This window comes from Phasianus colchicus, chromosome 9, assembly GCF_987193195.1.
Source record: "Phasianus colchicus chromosome 9, bPhaCol1.hap1.1, whole genome shotgun sequence".
Classification (NCBI taxonomy): Eukaryota; Metazoa; Chordata; class Aves; order Galliformes; family Phasianidae; genus Phasianus; species Phasianus colchicus.
The window spans coordinates 2,240,963-2,258,679 of NC_143444.1; the positions used below are offsets into that span (position 1 = coordinate 2,240,963).

The following is a 17,717-nucleotide window of genomic DNA, read 5'->3' on the forward strand; positions in this document are numbered from 1 at the left end:
CAGGCTCCGTGCAACCTGATCTAGCTGTGGATGTCCATGTTCATTGCAGGGGAGTTGTACTACATGTCCTTTAGGGATCCTGCCAGCTAAAACAATTTCATGATTCTATGTGGAAGGGTAAATTATTGGCCTTGAATAGAGAATACACTGGAACAGAGCCCAAGTGGCAGTCAGGCTAGTTAAAAGTTAGTGATGACAGCTTGAATTCAGCTCTAAGCTTTTCTGTAAGTGTTTGAAATGGGGACTGTCTTTTTTTTTCTCTTGCATTACCTAATTGAGGCTAGCTATCCAGAGTCGTGGAACCACAAAACCATTTGGGTTGGAGAGACCTTTGCACATTAACTACTCGCAGCTCATAGCAGAGTTGGCTTCCAAGCTTGATCACCTTCCCCAGGGACTTGTTTAGTCAAACAGTGGATGTCGCCAAGGCCACAGATTTCTCAAGCTCTTTGGGCAGCTTTTCAGTAGTTAATTGTCCTCACTTGAAAAATGCATAACAGTCTAGTTGTAGCTTCCCATTACATTACAGTATTACAACCATGGACTCTTATTTTTTGTGTTCCAAGAAGACTCAGATTGTTTTCTCTAAAACAGCCCTTTCAGTAGCTGAAGGCAGTGACTTGTATATCCTTTCACCTTATTTTTTGTCCAGAGACGCAGTATGAGAACATGGGGGGAAAAAACCCAGCCTGCCATCACTGATTCCATGCAAGGGAAAGTTTGTAGAGAAACAGCCCTCTTATAGGTGGTGGATCTGAGAAGGAGAACATCCTTTTAGTCACATAAAGTATTCAAGTAGAGTAGAACAGTAACATCAGTACTTACTTGAGTCCTAGCTGAGCACTAGTTCATTATTTATCTAGCAAAATTCTTCTAGTGATCAGGATATTGTCATTTTCTTGTTTCAACCCATATTTTAGAGTATAGACAGCTGTTATATTCTGGCTCAGAAGTTGTGTGCATAAGGACTCTTGGTCAGGAAGTTTCAGCCATTCTCTTCCTTACAGAGGGAAGTGAATGAAAGAGAATCCTAACTTTTCTCTTGTGACACTGGTAGCACTTGAGAATCAAGGAGGAATGACTGGGGGAAATTGTGCCATCATCATCTCATTTGCAAAGCACTGTGAGATCCATTTGCAGGTGACACACTGCAGACATGAGCAATTAGCTCTCTTGAGTGTCAGAGGAGTAATGTGAAGGAGATACTTATGAAAGCCTTGTACACAAATATGTGAAATAAAATTATCTGAAACTTCTTTATGCAGACAATCTTCTCAAGTTTTCTTAGTTTGCCCAGATAACAGATGACTCTGTCAACGCTTTCTAGTTTCAGGAAAGGCAAAGACTTGAATTTGTCTTTCTCACCAGTGTTAAATCTGAATGTCAAATGGCTTGTTAGCTTGTGCAGACACACAAACTAAATTCCCTGTAGTCAGAGCACCTCGCTTAAGAGCTTGACCAGGGGATTGCAGTGCACAATGTTGTTGTAAGAGGCTGTTGTGTGACATCGACTGATAGCCAAAAGATAGGGCTATTAATCTGTTTTTCTCGTATTTTTCTGAGTTTCTTTCAGTAGCATACTTGTGGATATTCCTGTGGGAAACATTTAAGACTTGTCTTTTCTTCCCCAAAACCCCCTCAAGCCCCTAAAGTGCAAGAGTGAAACTCCAATTTCAGTAAGCAAATCTCAAGCAGCTCTCCTCTGCATTTGTTAACATACACTGTATTGGTAATAAGAGTGTGGCTGCTAGGGACTGTGTGTGTTGGGAAGCAGAGCTGCACACCCAGACGTGCGGGGTATGAGGGATTCGTTAGTGTGCAGTGAGCTTGCTGGAGGCTTGTGAACCTAGCTTGAGACCCCACAGGAGACTTCAGTGATGAAAAGTTATTGTTGGCTCTGAGCTGAGGAGCAACTTTGTCCTTTACTAAATACAGATATGTTTTCTTTTCTCTTAGGCTTGCTCTACTTAGGAGAATTCATTTTTTTTGCTGTGTACTGATAAAGACTTGGTCTTGCTCTTACAGCTGTCTTATTTCCATTAAAGCACCTCAGTCAGAACATTATTCATTGCAGAGCTAGTTTGGGAAGAAAAAGAAAACAAATAGAACGTATATATATATAATATATCTAATTGAAGTGTAACACTTCATGCATTCCATAAATACATACGGAATGTATGCATTCTATAGCACTGAGGTGGGTTTTTTTCTCCATTATCAGCTAAATCTCAAGCAGGATCAAGACAAGAGCTCCTATTTTAGCATTTATGGTTTCAAAGCTAAATTCCAGTATAAAGTTATTGCAGCTGCATCCTTCTAGGAGCATGATTAAAAATATACAGATGAGTAGAGCAGAGAGCAAACAATAGCAAATAGTGGAAATTAAAACATAATATATGTACAGATTGGAAGAGAAAGATTGGTATTATCCAAAATGTACTTGGAAACTGCTGAGCAATGTTCTGCCAGCTGCAGGGGCTAGCCTGCTGCATGCATATTGCAAGTGCTCAGAGAGTCCTAGAATGCCCACAAGGCACTGCAGCAGAGCTGTTGTGTGGGCCTTGTGTCATGCATAGCAGCCCGGTTGTTCCTGCTGCTGGTAGGGGCTAGAGCTCACTAGTGAGAGCACATACCACTCTCTGGTCACAAGTGTGTGACACTTAAATATCCCTGAAGTACTACCACTGCTCTTCTGCCCACCCCATGCCCCTTCCCTGAAGCTAGCTAGCGAACCTGCCTGTCACACACCTGATTTGGGGAAGATGCTGGCCTTCCCCCTGCTCTGACCTCCCTAGTGGTGGGCATGTAACTATGATGTGCAGCTCTGCTCCAGCCACTGGTAATAAGCCCTCTGCTTGCTCCAGGCCCTGCCAGTAGCAGGCTTCTGGGACATTCACAGTTCCTGCTCCAGCAGCTTGCAGCTGGGACCCTTACCTGCTCCAGCAGTTGGCATTGTTTGCCCAGTCTCCCCAGCAGCTGGTGTCATAGGCTGAGGATGCCTGCACCCTGCTCAGACTCCTGGGCCTGGCACCCAACCTGTTTGCACTTGCTCCAGCGGCAGTGAGCCCTTGCAGCACCTGTGTGTGAGAGAGAGAGTGAGGCCACAGAATGAAGATTTAGTGAGAAGATAGGTCAGGCTCAGTGATCATGTGTAGCGCTCTACAAGGCAAGCACGCTGACTACTGATATTCCATATGTGACAGACCCCTTCTGTATCTTTTTGTCTACTCCTGCGTTTCTTCCAGACTCACTTGTGCTGCACATTCCTTCACCATTTTATGGACTGCTGTTGCCCTCTTCCACTCCCTCCCCCCCAAATAACCCAGGTTTGTATTGGTTTTAGTTGCCAAGTCCAGGTTGGTTCCTCTTTGAAATGATGGCTCTTCTTAATAGCCCATCAGTTGGCAGCAATTGCTGCCTGATATTGCTCATCTCTCAGAGCTGTGTCTGCACTGTACTTACTGCCCTGCCTCTCCTTCTCTTTATCTTCTTTGATAAAGTCTTCAGTCAGATGGATTTGAAGGTGAAAACATCTGCTCTCTTCATGCACCCCTAGAAACCATCAGGTGAAGAACATAATGGTGATTCTTGCAGCAGCTGATGACTTGAATTTATTGTCTCCAGCTACAAGAAAGACGCTGAGGTCCTAGAGTGTGTCCAAAGAAGGGCAGCAGTGCTGGAGAGGGGTCTGGAGCACAAGCCTTATAGAGAGCGGCTCAGGGAACTGAGATTGTGCAGTCTGGAAAAAGGAGCTTAGAGGAGACATTCTACAACTACCTGAAGGGAGGTTGTGGCGAGGTGGAAGTTGGCCTCTTTTGTTAGATAATCAGTGATAGGATTAGAGGGAATGGCTTTAAGTTGTGCTAAGGGAGATTCATGTCGGATATTAAGAAAACTCGCAGAGTGGTGAGGTGTTGGAACAGGCTGCCTAGGGAAATGGTGGAGTCACCATCCCTGGAAGTTTTAATGAAGCAGGTAGATGTTGCTCTGGGTGATGTGATCTAGAATGGTCACAGGCAAGGGTTGATGGTTGCAGTAGATTATATTAGTGATCTTTCCAACCTGAATGGTTCTATGATTCTATATCGTAGTTCTTCTATGTAAATCATGTGTGTTCTTGTCGTCTGTCGGCTAACTTGGCACTGGGGAATGAGGAAACTGACATGGGTTTTGTTTTATGTCTTCAGTAATACGATATGAAACTTAATGTTAAAACAATATTACAATTTTTTTATGCTGTGGTATGCTTGAAGTTACTTATTGCGAGTCCACAAATGATTTTGAAGGTTTCTAAATCTTTTCTCTCTTTATTTTGTACTTTATTCTGTTCTTTTTATGCAGAGCCTCCACCCGTGATTCAGGTTCCTAGCAATGTCACAGCTATCCTTAGGGAAGAAGCCATCCTGACCTGCCTGGTTGTAAGCACCATGCGTTACAATCTTACCTGGCAGAGAAATGGCAGGGATGTGAGGCTTCAGGAGCCCCAACGAATGAGGGTGATGAGCAACCTATCTTTAGAAGTAAAAGCAGTACAGTTCACAGATTCTGGCAAGTACAACTGCATAGCTTCTAACAAGGATGGCTCTACCACGGCGTCTGTCTTCCTTACAATACAAGGTAACTGTATGTTGTGTACTCTGACATGTTTTTGACTTTATTTTGAGCTTCTCTTGTAGTAACTCTTCTGCATTTTATGTCTGTTTATGAAACCACTTAGAGACTAGTAGAAAGTAATGTAGCTCTTCCTTCATTTAAAATACTGGTGTGAGCCACCAAAGAGCACTAGTGCTCTTTGCAAGACTGCCTTGTGGTGTGTGCCTTGGTGAACCATGGTTTGGTGGTACTTCAGTGGTTCCCAACCTAACTTTGCTGTAGAGCTGACTGGATCCTGAGGTACCTCTGTTGTTAGTGTCTCCTGAAGTGTGGAGGGAGAGTTACACACAGATCTTGTTCTTGTTTGTGTATGCATACGTAATTAAACTGCTAGGAGTTTGTGTTCTTCTCTAGTATTTATATCTCTTTGTAATGGAATAGTACTTCTAAATGTTTATTTGTATTGTTTTATCTGTCTCAGGTAATTCTGTACAAGCTAAGAACTAATCAGAACTTTACAAGGAGGTTGGTTTTGTAAGGGCTCCTAAAATTTGTCAGGACTGAAAAAGATGGCATGGGTTGAGACACCAAGCAAGCTGTCAGTCCGTGCTGTTGCTTTTCATCAGGAAAAAAACTCTAAAAAAATGATATAGTAACTTCCCTTGGAGGTAACAATTTTAAAAATTGGAAGTACTCCAGATTTGTTCATTACTGCCTTGGTTGTGTGGAAGTCTGAATCTTTGCTATTAGCATCCAGTCACTGCATATGAAAGAAGAGAACAGCAGAATGTTTTAGAAAATCACCCTGCCCTGTATTTTTAGCTTTTGGCTGTCTTGATAAATTACTAAATGTCTTTTAAATGGCTGCATGCAGAAGATGGATGGTGTCAAGATGATTGTATGTGCTGTTGTTACTTTATTTTGCTTGAACCAAGTGATTTCCATCAAATTCCTGGAGCTATTCTGATGTGCAATTAACTGTGTCATGAATAACTCTCCCTGCTTGTTAGGATCTGGAGCAGTGTTCAAAGTAATGATCTATATTTGGCAGCAGAAGAGTAAAGAGTGGCTTAATGTTAGAAGAAAAAGCTTTAAAGGTTGCAATTTTTTCCTTCTTAAGAACGAAAAGTACAGTCTTATTAATAAATTGAGATAGATTCATGCTTGATGTAAATAAAAGTAATTCTGAATGTCATTAAATTTATAATGAATCCATTGTTGGGACAGATCCAGCACAGATCTCTGAATTTTGGATTAAAAGAGAATAAATGTTGCTTTCATCCTCCTTTTTCTTTCTGGAATAGGAGTTAATGCAGAGAATAAATTTAGCCCTAAAAATAACCCAGCGTTCTCTATGTACTCACTCACGTGGGTTGTAGTAAATGTTTGTTTTGAAGGTTTCCAGTCTGATAATGCTCCTGAAAGGGAATATTCATCTGATTTATTTTTATTTACCTTATAGTTGTGCAGCTGTACAAAGACAGACCTAAACTTTAATTAAACTTGCCTTTTTTTTCCCCCAATTACCTGTCCAACATTACTCATTAATTGTTCTTCACTAATACCATGCACAAAAAGTGAAGACTGTGTTTAAAAGTTGTGCTTTTTTGTTGAATGGCAGCCTGCTGCCCAGAGCAGGGTGAAAGATCACTGGTTGCTGTTTTAGAGATGTTGAGGAGCATAGTCTGAACTTGTTAGGACTTCATTGATGCTGAGTCAGTGTTCTGTCTAACTTTTGAATTGTGGACATTTTGTGGTGGCAGCATAGTGCAAATTGCTCAAGTCCTCTGAACAGATTGATTTCTATGGGAATATAAAAGAATTTGTAAGGGCATTCTCTGCTCTTGGAAACTGGAAATGGTTTATCAGGAATATGCTGCAGCCGTGTAAAGCTGGAGTTTGACCAGGAGTGTGAAACATTAATCACCACGTTATCTTTTCAGTGATACGTTCTGGGGATATATTCCTCAGTGATGAGGGATATTTCATGACCATGTAACCTTTCTCTTTCCAGCTTATAGACGAAATATTTGTTTCCTATATGCATACTTATCAGATCGAATTAATACACTGCTTTGTTTTGATAGCTTGATGTTTAATTCTTGATGTTTTTACTTATATCATCTTTGATTTTGAGGAATGTAAGCTTTTACAATAGAAAAAGCCTGAATACTGAGGAGATTGATTCTGTGAGTAATTTCAAATATGTGATTAAAACTCAGATCCCTGAAATATGGGTGATAAATGCCGTTCTATTGGCATTTTTGATTTTGCATGTTTTCTGGTGTGAATGAGTAAAAGTAGACAGTGGAATGCTTCTTTAAGAGTTGCAAATATCTTTTGCTTCTACAGCAGTTATGTATGGAAGCTTGTAAGGCTTTTGCTCCGCTAATGTTTGGGATCAGTAGAGAAGTTTGATTGTGGTGGTATGTTGAACAGAAGTGAAGCATCTTTGAGCATCAGTCCTATGGGGTGCTTTTGAGACACTGCAGTGCCAGCTGCTGCACATTTGAACTAGCTGTTGAAAGGCTTGCAGGTCAATGTAATATTTTGGCATTTCTTTATCTGAATATACAGGCAGAATGAAATCACACCTGCTGTAGTTACTCTGTCTATTGTGTGGTTGGTTTACCCTGGTCTGCTTATTCGCTAAACATTTTCATGTGCATTTGCCTGCCTGGTATCAACATCACAGCTCAGAGGCAGTTTGAGCAGCTGTGAAATAATTCAGTGCTTTTTGCTAGTGCAAAGAGTTAATAGCAACAGAAGTTATAGCTGCAATTAATCAGCGTATATATTATGCGTTCCTCCTGTCCCTATAAGAAATAAAATATGTGGTTGATTTTGGACAGTGAAGAATTGCTGTTATTAGTGATCTTATGGTAGGTAGATGTTTGGAAATTGTATTGTCCTACTAGTACCTATGGAGTCAACTATGTTAGATGTGCGGTGGGGAAAGCAGGACCTAGTAGCCTCACAGAATGGCCCAGGTTGGAAGGGACCTCAGGGATCATGAATCTCCAACCCCCACCAACTTCCTCATTTAATACCACACCAGGCTGCCCAGGGCCCCATCCAACCTGGCCTTGAACACCTCCAGGGATGGATGGGGCGTCCACAGCCTCTCTGGGCAGCTGTTCCAGCACCTCACCACTCTCTGTAAAGAACTTCCCCCTGACATCCAACCTAAATCTTCCCTCTCTCAGCTTAATACCATTTCCCCTTGTCCTGCTGTTATCTACCCTTTCAAAGAGTTGATTCCCCTCCTTTTTGTAGGCTCCCTTTATGTACTGAAGGCTGCAATGAGTCACCCCGAAGCCGCCTTCTCTCCAGGCTGAACAAGCCCAGCTCCCTCAGCCTGTCTTTGTAGGAGAGGTGCTCCAGTCCCCTGATCATCTTTGTGGCCCTCCTCTGGATCCTCTCCAACAGTTCCCTGTCTTTCTTGTACTGGGGGCTTCAGACTTGGACACAGTACTGCAGATGGGGCCTCACAAGAGCAGAGTAGAGGGGAACAATCACCTCCCTGTCCCTGCTGGCCACCCCTCTTCTGATGGAGCACGGGATACCATTGGCCTTCTGAGCTACAGGAGCACACTGCTGGCTCATGTTAACTTTTTCATCCTTCAGGATCCCCAGGTCCTTCTCTGCAGGGCTGCTCTCAAGGACCGCTCCTTCCAGTCTGTATGGATGCCTGAGATTCCTCTGGCCCAAGTACAAAACCCTGCACTTTGCCATGTTGAACCTTATTAGGTTCATCTGGGCCCACCTTTCAAGTCCATTGAGGTCCCTCTCAATGGCATCCCTTCCTTCCACTGTGTCAACCGCACCACTCAGCTTGGTGTCGTCAGCAAACTTGCTGAGGGTGCAGCAAGATTCCGTCATCGATGTCATTGATAAAGATGTTAAAGAGCACCGGTCCCAAGACAGATGCCCAGAGGATGCCACTCGTTACCGGCCTCCACCTGGACATAGAGCCATTGATGACCACCCTCTATCTGTGGCCTTTCAACCAATTTCTTATCCATCGAGTTGTCCACCCATCAAATCTCACAAGGCATAGGAATGTTGTGTGCTTAAAGGAACAGACAGACGCACTTGTAAGCCAATTAATAGCCTTTAGAGCAGGATTAAAAAAATAATCGTTGTATGCATATGTGACTTGGCCCAGCCAATGCCCTGGTAATTCTCAGATGCATCTCAGACCAGGAGCAGAAAGCAGAACTGAACGAGACAAGAGGATTTCAGCATGTCTGTGCTTATGAAGCTGTGTACATTTGGAATCAGGAAAGAGGAATCTCAGGAAGGACACCATCTGGGTGGGAAAAAGGCAAATTGCCTTGTCTTTAACCCCATGCTCTGTTGCCTGAATTTTCCTAAGTCTTTTCTCTGAAAAGCAATAATAGAGAAGTAAACATTTTAGTCCTTGAGACTTGTATACAAATTAATACTTGGGTATGAATATGTGGATATTTATATATTTGGATTGCAAAGATTTTGCACTTGGGATTTGCACTTTGGTCGAAGTAATTCCACACACATATACAGAGTGAGAGAAGAACTCCATGAGAGTAGCCCTGCAGAGAAGGACCTGGGGGTCCTGGTGGATAAAAATATGAGCTAGCAGTGTGCTCTTGCAGCTCAGAAAGCCAGTAGTATCGTGGGCTTCATCAGAAGAGGGGTGACCAGCAGGGACAGGAAGGTGATGCTTCAAAACTGTTTTTGTGTTCCTCAGGAAACTTGCTTTCAGATTCAGTGAGATGCATTGCAGGACCACTCAGTCTGTGCTGTGATCATGGAAGACTGTTATTAAGTGCACCTGTGCAGTTACACTGCAAGTCAGTTACTTATTAGACTTACAAAAGCACAAGGGTCTTAAAGTCGGCATTGTGTTGCAATGGGTAATACAATATCCATAGGCTTGCCAGTCTCTACTTCCCAACCATGGGGGAAGTAGAGTACTTTATATGTAAAGTACTACTTTGCACGTAAACCCTTACATGTAAAAAGTGATGAGATCATCTACTCTTTTGTACCCTGGATTTGATGTTTGAGCATTTGAAAGTCATTTAATTTCTCATTATCTCAGTTCTTCCATCAATGATAGGCACTAATCCCCTCTCAATAAGAGCGCTGAAGCTGTGGGGAGGAAGATTGTTTTCCAATCTCTGTTACAATATTACACGCTTATAAGCTGCTTAAGCACACAGCACTCAGAATCTGCTTCCTGTCTCCCCTGGACACAGCACTCCGCTCTGCGGCCTGGGGAAAGCTGTAGGTATGCCCTGCCTACCCATGGGGTGCCAACAGTATGTTTGTATTGGCACCTTTTTCAGCGACTACATTCCTCCATAGAACTTGGAGAAAAATCTTCCTTCCAGCAATGATAACCCACAGGGGCATGCTATTAATTGCTCCAGGTAAAAAAATTGGTAGCTCTGGCAGTTCTGGGCTGTGCCCATTGCACTGGCAAGCCTGTTCTATGCCCATCACCCTCTGGTGCAGAAACTTTTCTTAACCCACAACCTGAACTTCCCCTGATGCAGCTCCATGCCATTCCCTCAAGCCCCCCTTGCTGTCAGGCAGTGGAGCAGCAGTTGCTGCTATGAATTGCTAGTTTCTCATGTACTGGGTGGTGTGGAACTTTTTCTTGTCACTATAACTAGGTACAATGGTAAATATTGTAGAAGAAAATGTCAGTTGTCACAGGAACTGTTTTAGTGGTCTTTGACCTTTATGGAAAAAAATCAGTCCAAGGATATAAGTGGATGAATTCTGTGATGCTCATGAGTCTCTCTTTTTGTGAAAATGCACCTGCAATCCATTCTTATTTTTTTGTGACATTGATGACTCTGTTTAGTTAGGGTAGGTTCATGTTCACATTTGGGAGATCCAGCGTATGCATCTCAGAGCAAAGCAAACTGGCAGCATGAGAATTCATGTGATCCATGTAGCCTGAATCCTGAACTTTTTTATAAAGACTTGTGTGTTTTACGTGGAAGAACTAGTATTCTGTGGTAGAGGAAAAGAAGTAAATATGTTCTGAAAGAGGATTGCTAATTCAAGAAATAGTGCAGTAATTGGCCTTCTGACATAATTCATGTATGTCTGATGCTCATTATTTGAGTTTAGTGGAGGCAGCTGTAGGAGAACAGTGATCATAATCTTTATCAGAAATAAAGTGGTGGTTATAATGTGTAAGTGCTTACAAAGCATATTGTTTTAATTTATATTTTTCATTTCTTTTAATAGAACCACCTAAGATTGTCATTTCACCTAAGGATCAGACTTTTACAGAAGGCTCTGAAGTGTCTATCAAGTGTTCTACAACAGGTTATCCAAAGCCAACGGTAGTATGGACACACAATGAAATGTTTATCATTGGTTCAAACAGGTAGGGATTATAGCTTCTCTTTCTCCTTTTCTTTTTCTTATTTGTCCCTCCTGTGTAAGAAGTTTTGAAGAATGCCAGAATATTCTCTTTCACAGGAGCATGTGAGCTTTGGAAAAATGTACTTTGACCTTTGTCCTTATAACTCTATGATTTCAATTATCTTATCTATAAAATAGAAATACTATGATTACTTTCTTTAGAAGTTTTCTACAAGATTAAACTCAGTGTTCTTTACAACATGCGTTGGTATCCTCTGGCAGAAATACTACTACAACTAATAATAAGTATAATAAGATAAAGACAGCAGTATCTATTTGTAGATCATCTGTTCATATTTTTGGAGTGTGTGTGAAATGTTTTTTCTGTTTTCTTTAACTAACCATTTTGGTTGGTTCCCTGTGTATTCTCAGGTATAGATTGACCCCAGAAGGCACCTTGATCATAAGACAGGCAGTTCCAAAAGATGCAGGTGTTTATGGTTGCTTGGCAAGTAACATAGCTGGGACAGAGAAACAGACATCTATTCTTACATACATTGGTAAGCAAAAGAAGTAATGAAATTAAAAAGCAAGCTATTACAGCTTCATAGTGATAATCTGTAGAAATGTGCAGAACATATTTGTAGAAATTTTCTGAAACTCCAGAAAAACAAAACATGGTAGAGTAGACTTGCAAAACTGAGTAGGTCCTTGGAGAAGGAATAATTTTCTTCTAACTTCCTGTTGTGTGCTTAGCCCTGGAGTCCAAATCGTGCCCTCTAAACACTATGCTGTGTATTAACAGCAAAGTGCTAAAATTCTTAATGGCCAGTCTTCAGTTGGAGAGGGAGAGAAAGTCTCTTTTTACTTTTTAAATGGTCAGACTCTTCCAGTTCTTTCCTTACATGCCTGCACATTCTATTTACGGTTCAAGTACACTGATATTCCAAACTCTACTTTTCTTATATTATTTTTCTATCTCCTTACATGATTTTTAAGCCTACTTGATTTTTAAGGCAAATATGTCTCATATAACAACAAAAGATTAATCTTTTATCATTTCCATCTTAAAAATGGTAGACATTTTGGATGAGGAACTCATTTTTCCCTTGTTTCTTTTTAGAGGGCCCAACAGTGACCATAGTTCAAAGTGAAATTCTGGTTGCTCTTGGAGACACAACTATTATGGAGTGTAAAACAACTGGAATCCCACATCCTCAAGTTAAATGGTTTAAAGGTGCACTTCTTTGTTTTGATTTATTTACTTTTGCTTAGAGCAATGATGTTAAAGTTACTTCATTTTTCTCAAAAGCTTTATGTATTATTCAAACACTGACTGACTGACTTAAAATTCTCTAATCTAGAAGATAGGGCACTTAATATGGAGGACATGAGATCTCACTTCTGTTTAAATACAGTGAATGAACTTACCTTACAGTAATTAAAAAGAGAACTGTGCATTTCTTGCACTCAGCTGTGTTTCATGCTTTGTCATAAAATGTTTAGCTATATGCTACAAAAACTGCAAAATGTCTTTCTGCACATGGACACATTCTGAACTTTAGTCAGCAGTATCCTGGCTCCTGCTTGAGAGGTTGCAGAGTTGTTTTCCTTGTTTTGCAGTATGGTGTGGAGCTGGCAGACAAGTGACTTCCATAAGTACCTCTAATGTGAGAAGGAGAAATACAACTTGGCATACTGTCCTTATACTGATGTCTATCCAAACCTACTTAACTTTGTATTTCTCTTGTAAAATAAATATAAATAAAATTTGATTGTATCTAATGCAGTAATGATTTTTCCCACTGAGTTGAATGATTATCTGACTATACTTATCTGCTGAATGAGTGCAGTTATGTTGTGAACTAATCTCAGACTTGGACACAGTTTTGTTAGAATAATTTTGATAAATTTTTGATAAATACCCTCTTTACATTTCAGTTACTTTTTTTCTGTCTAAACTTAGGTGACTTAGAGTTGAGAGCATCAGCGTTTCTCATTATTGATACTCATCGGGGTTTTTTGAAGATCCAGGAAACACAAGAGCTGGATGCTGGTGATTATACCTGTGTGGCTACCAATGATGCAGGGAGAGCTTCTGGAAAGATAACCCTAGATGTTGGCTGTGAGTAGCAAGTAGTTTGTGTGTGCTGAGAACACCTTTTTTGATAGTGTTCACTGAGCTAAATTTCCTTATGATACTTGGATTTCCAACATACCTTCATTCGTACTACTCTCGCAAAGCACTGAAGTTACAAAGAAGAAGAGAGAGCCAGAGAAGGAGGAAACAGTTCAAACCTCAACCTAATATAGTTCTCACATAGAGAATGTATTTCATTTGTGTTGCAGTGTAAATTTACTGTAACTTAGTCCTTCTTATCCTTTTCCTGTTTCTTTCTAACTGCCTCTGGCCTTTAAAATGCATATTTCTGTTAGACATGTACACTTTCTGCAATGGACAAAGCTGTGCGAAGGAGAGGAGAAATGTACAATCCTAACACCTGAACACTCACATTCTTTTGAAAAGGATGGCTGTATCTTTTTTTTTTTTTTTTTTTTTTGTGATGTTCAGCCCATTTCTGAACTCCTCATTATTCATGAAGAGCGTGCTAGGTTGTGTTTGCATAGTGTTACTTGAGTTAGGGATCTGTTGTTAGGAAAACAATAATGTGCAGTAGGATGTAAATGAAGGTTGCCAGTATTGTAAGCACTACACTACTGTCATGATGAAACCCCATATTCACTTTATGTATTTTTTTCTGTATTTTTTTCCAGCTCCCCCAATTTTTACGCAAGAACCCAGTGATGAATCTGTGGATATTGGCTCAAATATCACACTGCCATGCTATGTTCAGGGTTACCCAGAGCCAAAGGTTAAATGGAAGCGGCTGAGTGGTGCTTCCCTTTTCTCAAGACCACTTGCTGTTAGTTCCATCAGTCAACTCAGAACAGGAGCTCTGTCAATTAATAGTAAGTAGACTAAATTTTTAAAGAAAATGTGCTAGAGGGAAATACAACATATGCAATGGATTTAAATTATTATACTACTGTGTAGAATAGTTAGCTTTGAAAAAAACAATAGATTTTATCAGAGATTGTTTCTGATACTGATTTTGTTGCTGTTGATGTGCATTGTTTTCCTGTGAGTTTGTGAATTCACTTGTAATTGGTCTCTGGCTTCACTGATCTTCATTGAAATAATTACACTTTTGTTTAAATATATGTGCTTTGTCTCTGTTAATACCATGGAGTCATGAATTTTATTTTATTCTTTTTCTCTAAAGAAGTGTTTTTAAACTTATTTCTTTAAGCAAGTCCTAATTTGGGTAATAGCTAGGAATTCTGCAAGTGTCTTTGCAATTACAATTCTCTGGAGCATTTTGGTCATCCAGACACTAAATGATATGATTCTGTTTTCCTAGTTAGCTCTTTTATGCCTTTCTAGAACTTATCAGGATGAGTGAAGTAATTTCTGTATAGAGTATGTAAAGCAGAGTAATTCATGTGTTATGTGTCTATAAACATGCAGAGAGACAATACTTTTTGTAGTGTAAGCAGTGTTCCATGGAAAATGTGCAACAGTATATGCATGTGTGGGCATGTAAATACTAGGCATCATTTGTACACAGTAGTGTATACTGTAGTAAAGTATATGCAATATATAAAGTGCTGAAAAGTATCATATATGTCATACCTTCTCAATCAAGTACTCATAGTCATTATTTCCATCCTTGCTGAGAGAGGGAAAGGAATGATCGGAAAAAAAGAATATAGTGTAATTTCAGCTGCTGCCATCTGATCTCTCTCTCTTTTTTGTTTTCCTTCTGTAGATCTGTGGGTTAGTGATGAAGGAACTTATGTCTGTGAAGCGGAAAACCAGTTTGGAAGGATTCAGTCACAGCCAGCCACAATCACAGTAACTGGACTGGGTAAGTCTGGTTAATGTCAGTGATACCAGGGAAAGGGAAGACTGGCAGCATTTCCATACATCAAATATGCTGGAATTGGTAACAGTCAGTGTTTTTTTTTTATGATGAATAGGATGTTAATGTGTTACATACATACACAGGGATATACCTGTGTTTGTAGCAACTCTCACACAAATGTAGTCAGCCACATAAACTAAATCAGAAGACATTTGCATTGAATATTGTAATTGAATTCACTGAAATTTTCACATTATAACGTTGTCTTTTTATTAGCTTACAATAGTTGCATCTATACTTTGTAACATGGACCTTAAAAATGATGTATTCTGTGTTCTGTTTCTTATTGCTTAGCAAATCAATTAAAGAATGAAAAATCACCATCATGATGAATGCTAATGATTTTCTACCATGTAATTAAAAAAAAAAAAGTAGCAGTGAACTTGCTTATGGCAACGCATGGCTACAACTGGGAAGAAATCTTAGTGATCCAAGAGGACACTAAACATCCTGCTTTGACGATAACTGTGCTTTCAAGGAGTTGTTTATTATCTTGGGCAGTTGGCAATAAAAGGAAAAATAATGCTATGGATTTGTGGGAGGATAAGAATGGTTCTGTCTACCATCAAAGAAAACATTGGTTAACTTGAAACGTGGTGAAATCTATAATGCTGATAATGTTTGGTAAAGAAGAAGTTCTTACCTGTTTAAAAGCCTCTTCAGTATTTTCCCCCAAGTAAGGAATATAATATATCAGCTCGGTATCCATGGGAACATGAGCTTTCAGGGAAGTGCTGGACTGGATCCAGTTTCAGACAGACAATGTCTTTTCTTTGCTGCTGCTCCTTAACCTCAGAATTACTGTACATGTACTACTCCAACTTACTTTTCCTTCCTGTGCTACTCAATCCTCTGGGATTTTTTTTCTTTAAGCCTCATCTGGTATATTTTGTCCTTAGATATTGGCACTGTGGTGCTTTTTGGTGACTACTACAGGGTTTTTTTTTTTCTTGTTTTTTTTTTCTTCCTCTGTAAATTGTATGGTTTTCATTGTAGAAAATGTTTCCTGCTTTCTATTCGCATAGTGCCTTGCATAAGCAGACTTTTGTGTGATACTGCTGCCAGTAATAGTACTTGGCAGGACTAATATTGAAAATTCACATCCAATACCTCACATAGATACATATATATTTAAATATATATAAAATATGTATTTTAAAAATTCTAATTATTTTTCTTTTTTTTTCTTTTTTTCTTTTTTTTTTTTCCTGTCAAGTTGCACCTCTGATTGGAATAAGCCCAGCCACAGCCAATGTAATCGAGGGGCAGCAGCTCACTTTGCCATGCATTCTGCTTGCTGGAAACCCCATTCCAGACAGGAAGTGGATTAAGAACAGTATGGTGGTAAGACTGTTTTCTTTCTTACAAGATGTGTTGATAGAAAATCAACAGCAGATGTTTTAAGCCATGGTAACACACTGATTTAATTTCCAGAGATTAACATTCTGTAGATGTAGATGTATATACATAATCTATCTAGTGATAGATTTTATGCTTACAAATAAAGGTCTATCATGAAATTGGACTGGCTCACTGAAAACAAGGATCCAGTGGCATTGCAATGACTTTACAACTGACCAACAGTGTTCAATGACAGCTACTGCCTGCCAAGGAGAAGCCAGGTGACTGTATCTGCAAGGCAGAAGCTGCTTCTGAATTTCTACTGGTGCTGTCATTCACAGTCCAGCCAATCCCCTTGAGAAATGATAGTTTATTAGTGTTTGAATCATAGAATCACAAGTGTTGGAAAAAACCTCCAAGCTCATTCAGTCCAACCACCAATATACCATCAATATCTCCCTGCTAAACCATGTCCCTTAGTACCACATCTAAACATTTCTTGAGCACCTCCGGGGATGGTGATTCAACCATCTCCCTGGGCAGCCTGCGTCAGTGCCTGACCACTCTTAGAGAAGAAGTTCTTCCTAGTAGCCAAACTGAACCTCCCTTAGTGCAGCTTGAGGCCATTCCCTCTCATCCTATTGCTAGTTACACAGGAGAAGAGGCTGACCCCTACTTTACTACAGCTTCCTTTCAAGTAATTATGATGTGATAAGGTCTTCCCTGAGCCTCCTTATCTCCAGACTAAATGATCCCAGCTCACTCAGCCACTTCTCGTAAGACAGTGTTTCTGTAGGGCCAGTCTTTGTTGCTGAGCTCTTCTAGCTAATTGGTAAACATCACTGTGAATTTTTAATATTGCTAGAGAGTGTGCAATTTAAAAAACAAAAAACAAAAAACCTGCTTTTTTGATGAAAGGTACAACTTTGTTATCTTTTGCAGTGGATAATTTTAAATGTTTCTGTTGCCAGTACACTAAAGAAAAATACAAGTCTATACAGCATCCCTAGAGGGTGAAGGTATGCTTCAGAGCTGATCTCAAGAGTTTCTAGAAGTTTCTGACAAGAACAGTGAAAGGAAGAGAAACAAGTAGTTGCAATCAGGAGAGTTGTTCTGTCATGACATGGAGTTACTGGAATTACGAATACAAAGTGCAATAGAGTAATTCAGCTAGATTTGCTCATGCTTTAGTGCGTGGTTATAAGCTACCCTGCTGGTTGTATATGTGCTGTAGCCATTGTAGACATTAATTTCACTCCAGCACTGTATATGAGGTGCTACCAAAAGTATTATTTGAAGTTAACTTTTTATGAAAGGTGGAAAGTAGGAAAAGCTTTAGTAAAATTCTCAAGGAACATAGAAATTGTTTTTTTTTAATGTGAAAGGGTAAAAAGTATAAAACTGCACTGCATACCAGAGTAAATATTA

The 17,717-nt window shown here is 40.0% G+C and overlaps 1 protein-coding gene across 5 annotated transcripts in view; it reads left to right on the forward strand.

Annotated features, from left to right (window-relative positions):
- Positions 1 to 17,717, forward strand: part of HMCN1 (hemicentin 1) — a 190,687-nt gene that overhangs the window by 70,188 nt on the left and 102,782 nt on the right. For all 5 annotated transcript variants that reach the window (XM_090145892.1, XM_090145890.1, XM_031608483.2 and 2 more), the window contains 8 exons: positions 4,342 to 4,617; positions 10,843 to 10,984; positions 11,395 to 11,522; positions 12,086 to 12,199; positions 12,929 to 13,087; positions 13,738 to 13,932; positions 14,793 to 14,891; positions 16,165 to 16,292. In XM_090145892.1, the coding sequence (XP_090002018.1) occupies positions 4,342 to 4,617; positions 10,843 to 10,984; positions 11,395 to 11,522; positions 12,086 to 12,199; positions 12,929 to 13,087; positions 13,738 to 13,932; positions 14,793 to 14,891; positions 16,165 to 16,292 (1,241 nt within the window). The remainder of the gene's footprint in view (positions 1 to 4,341; positions 4,618 to 10,842; positions 10,985 to 11,394; positions 11,523 to 12,085; positions 12,200 to 12,928; positions 13,088 to 13,737; positions 13,933 to 14,792; positions 14,892 to 16,164; positions 16,293 to 17,717) is intronic.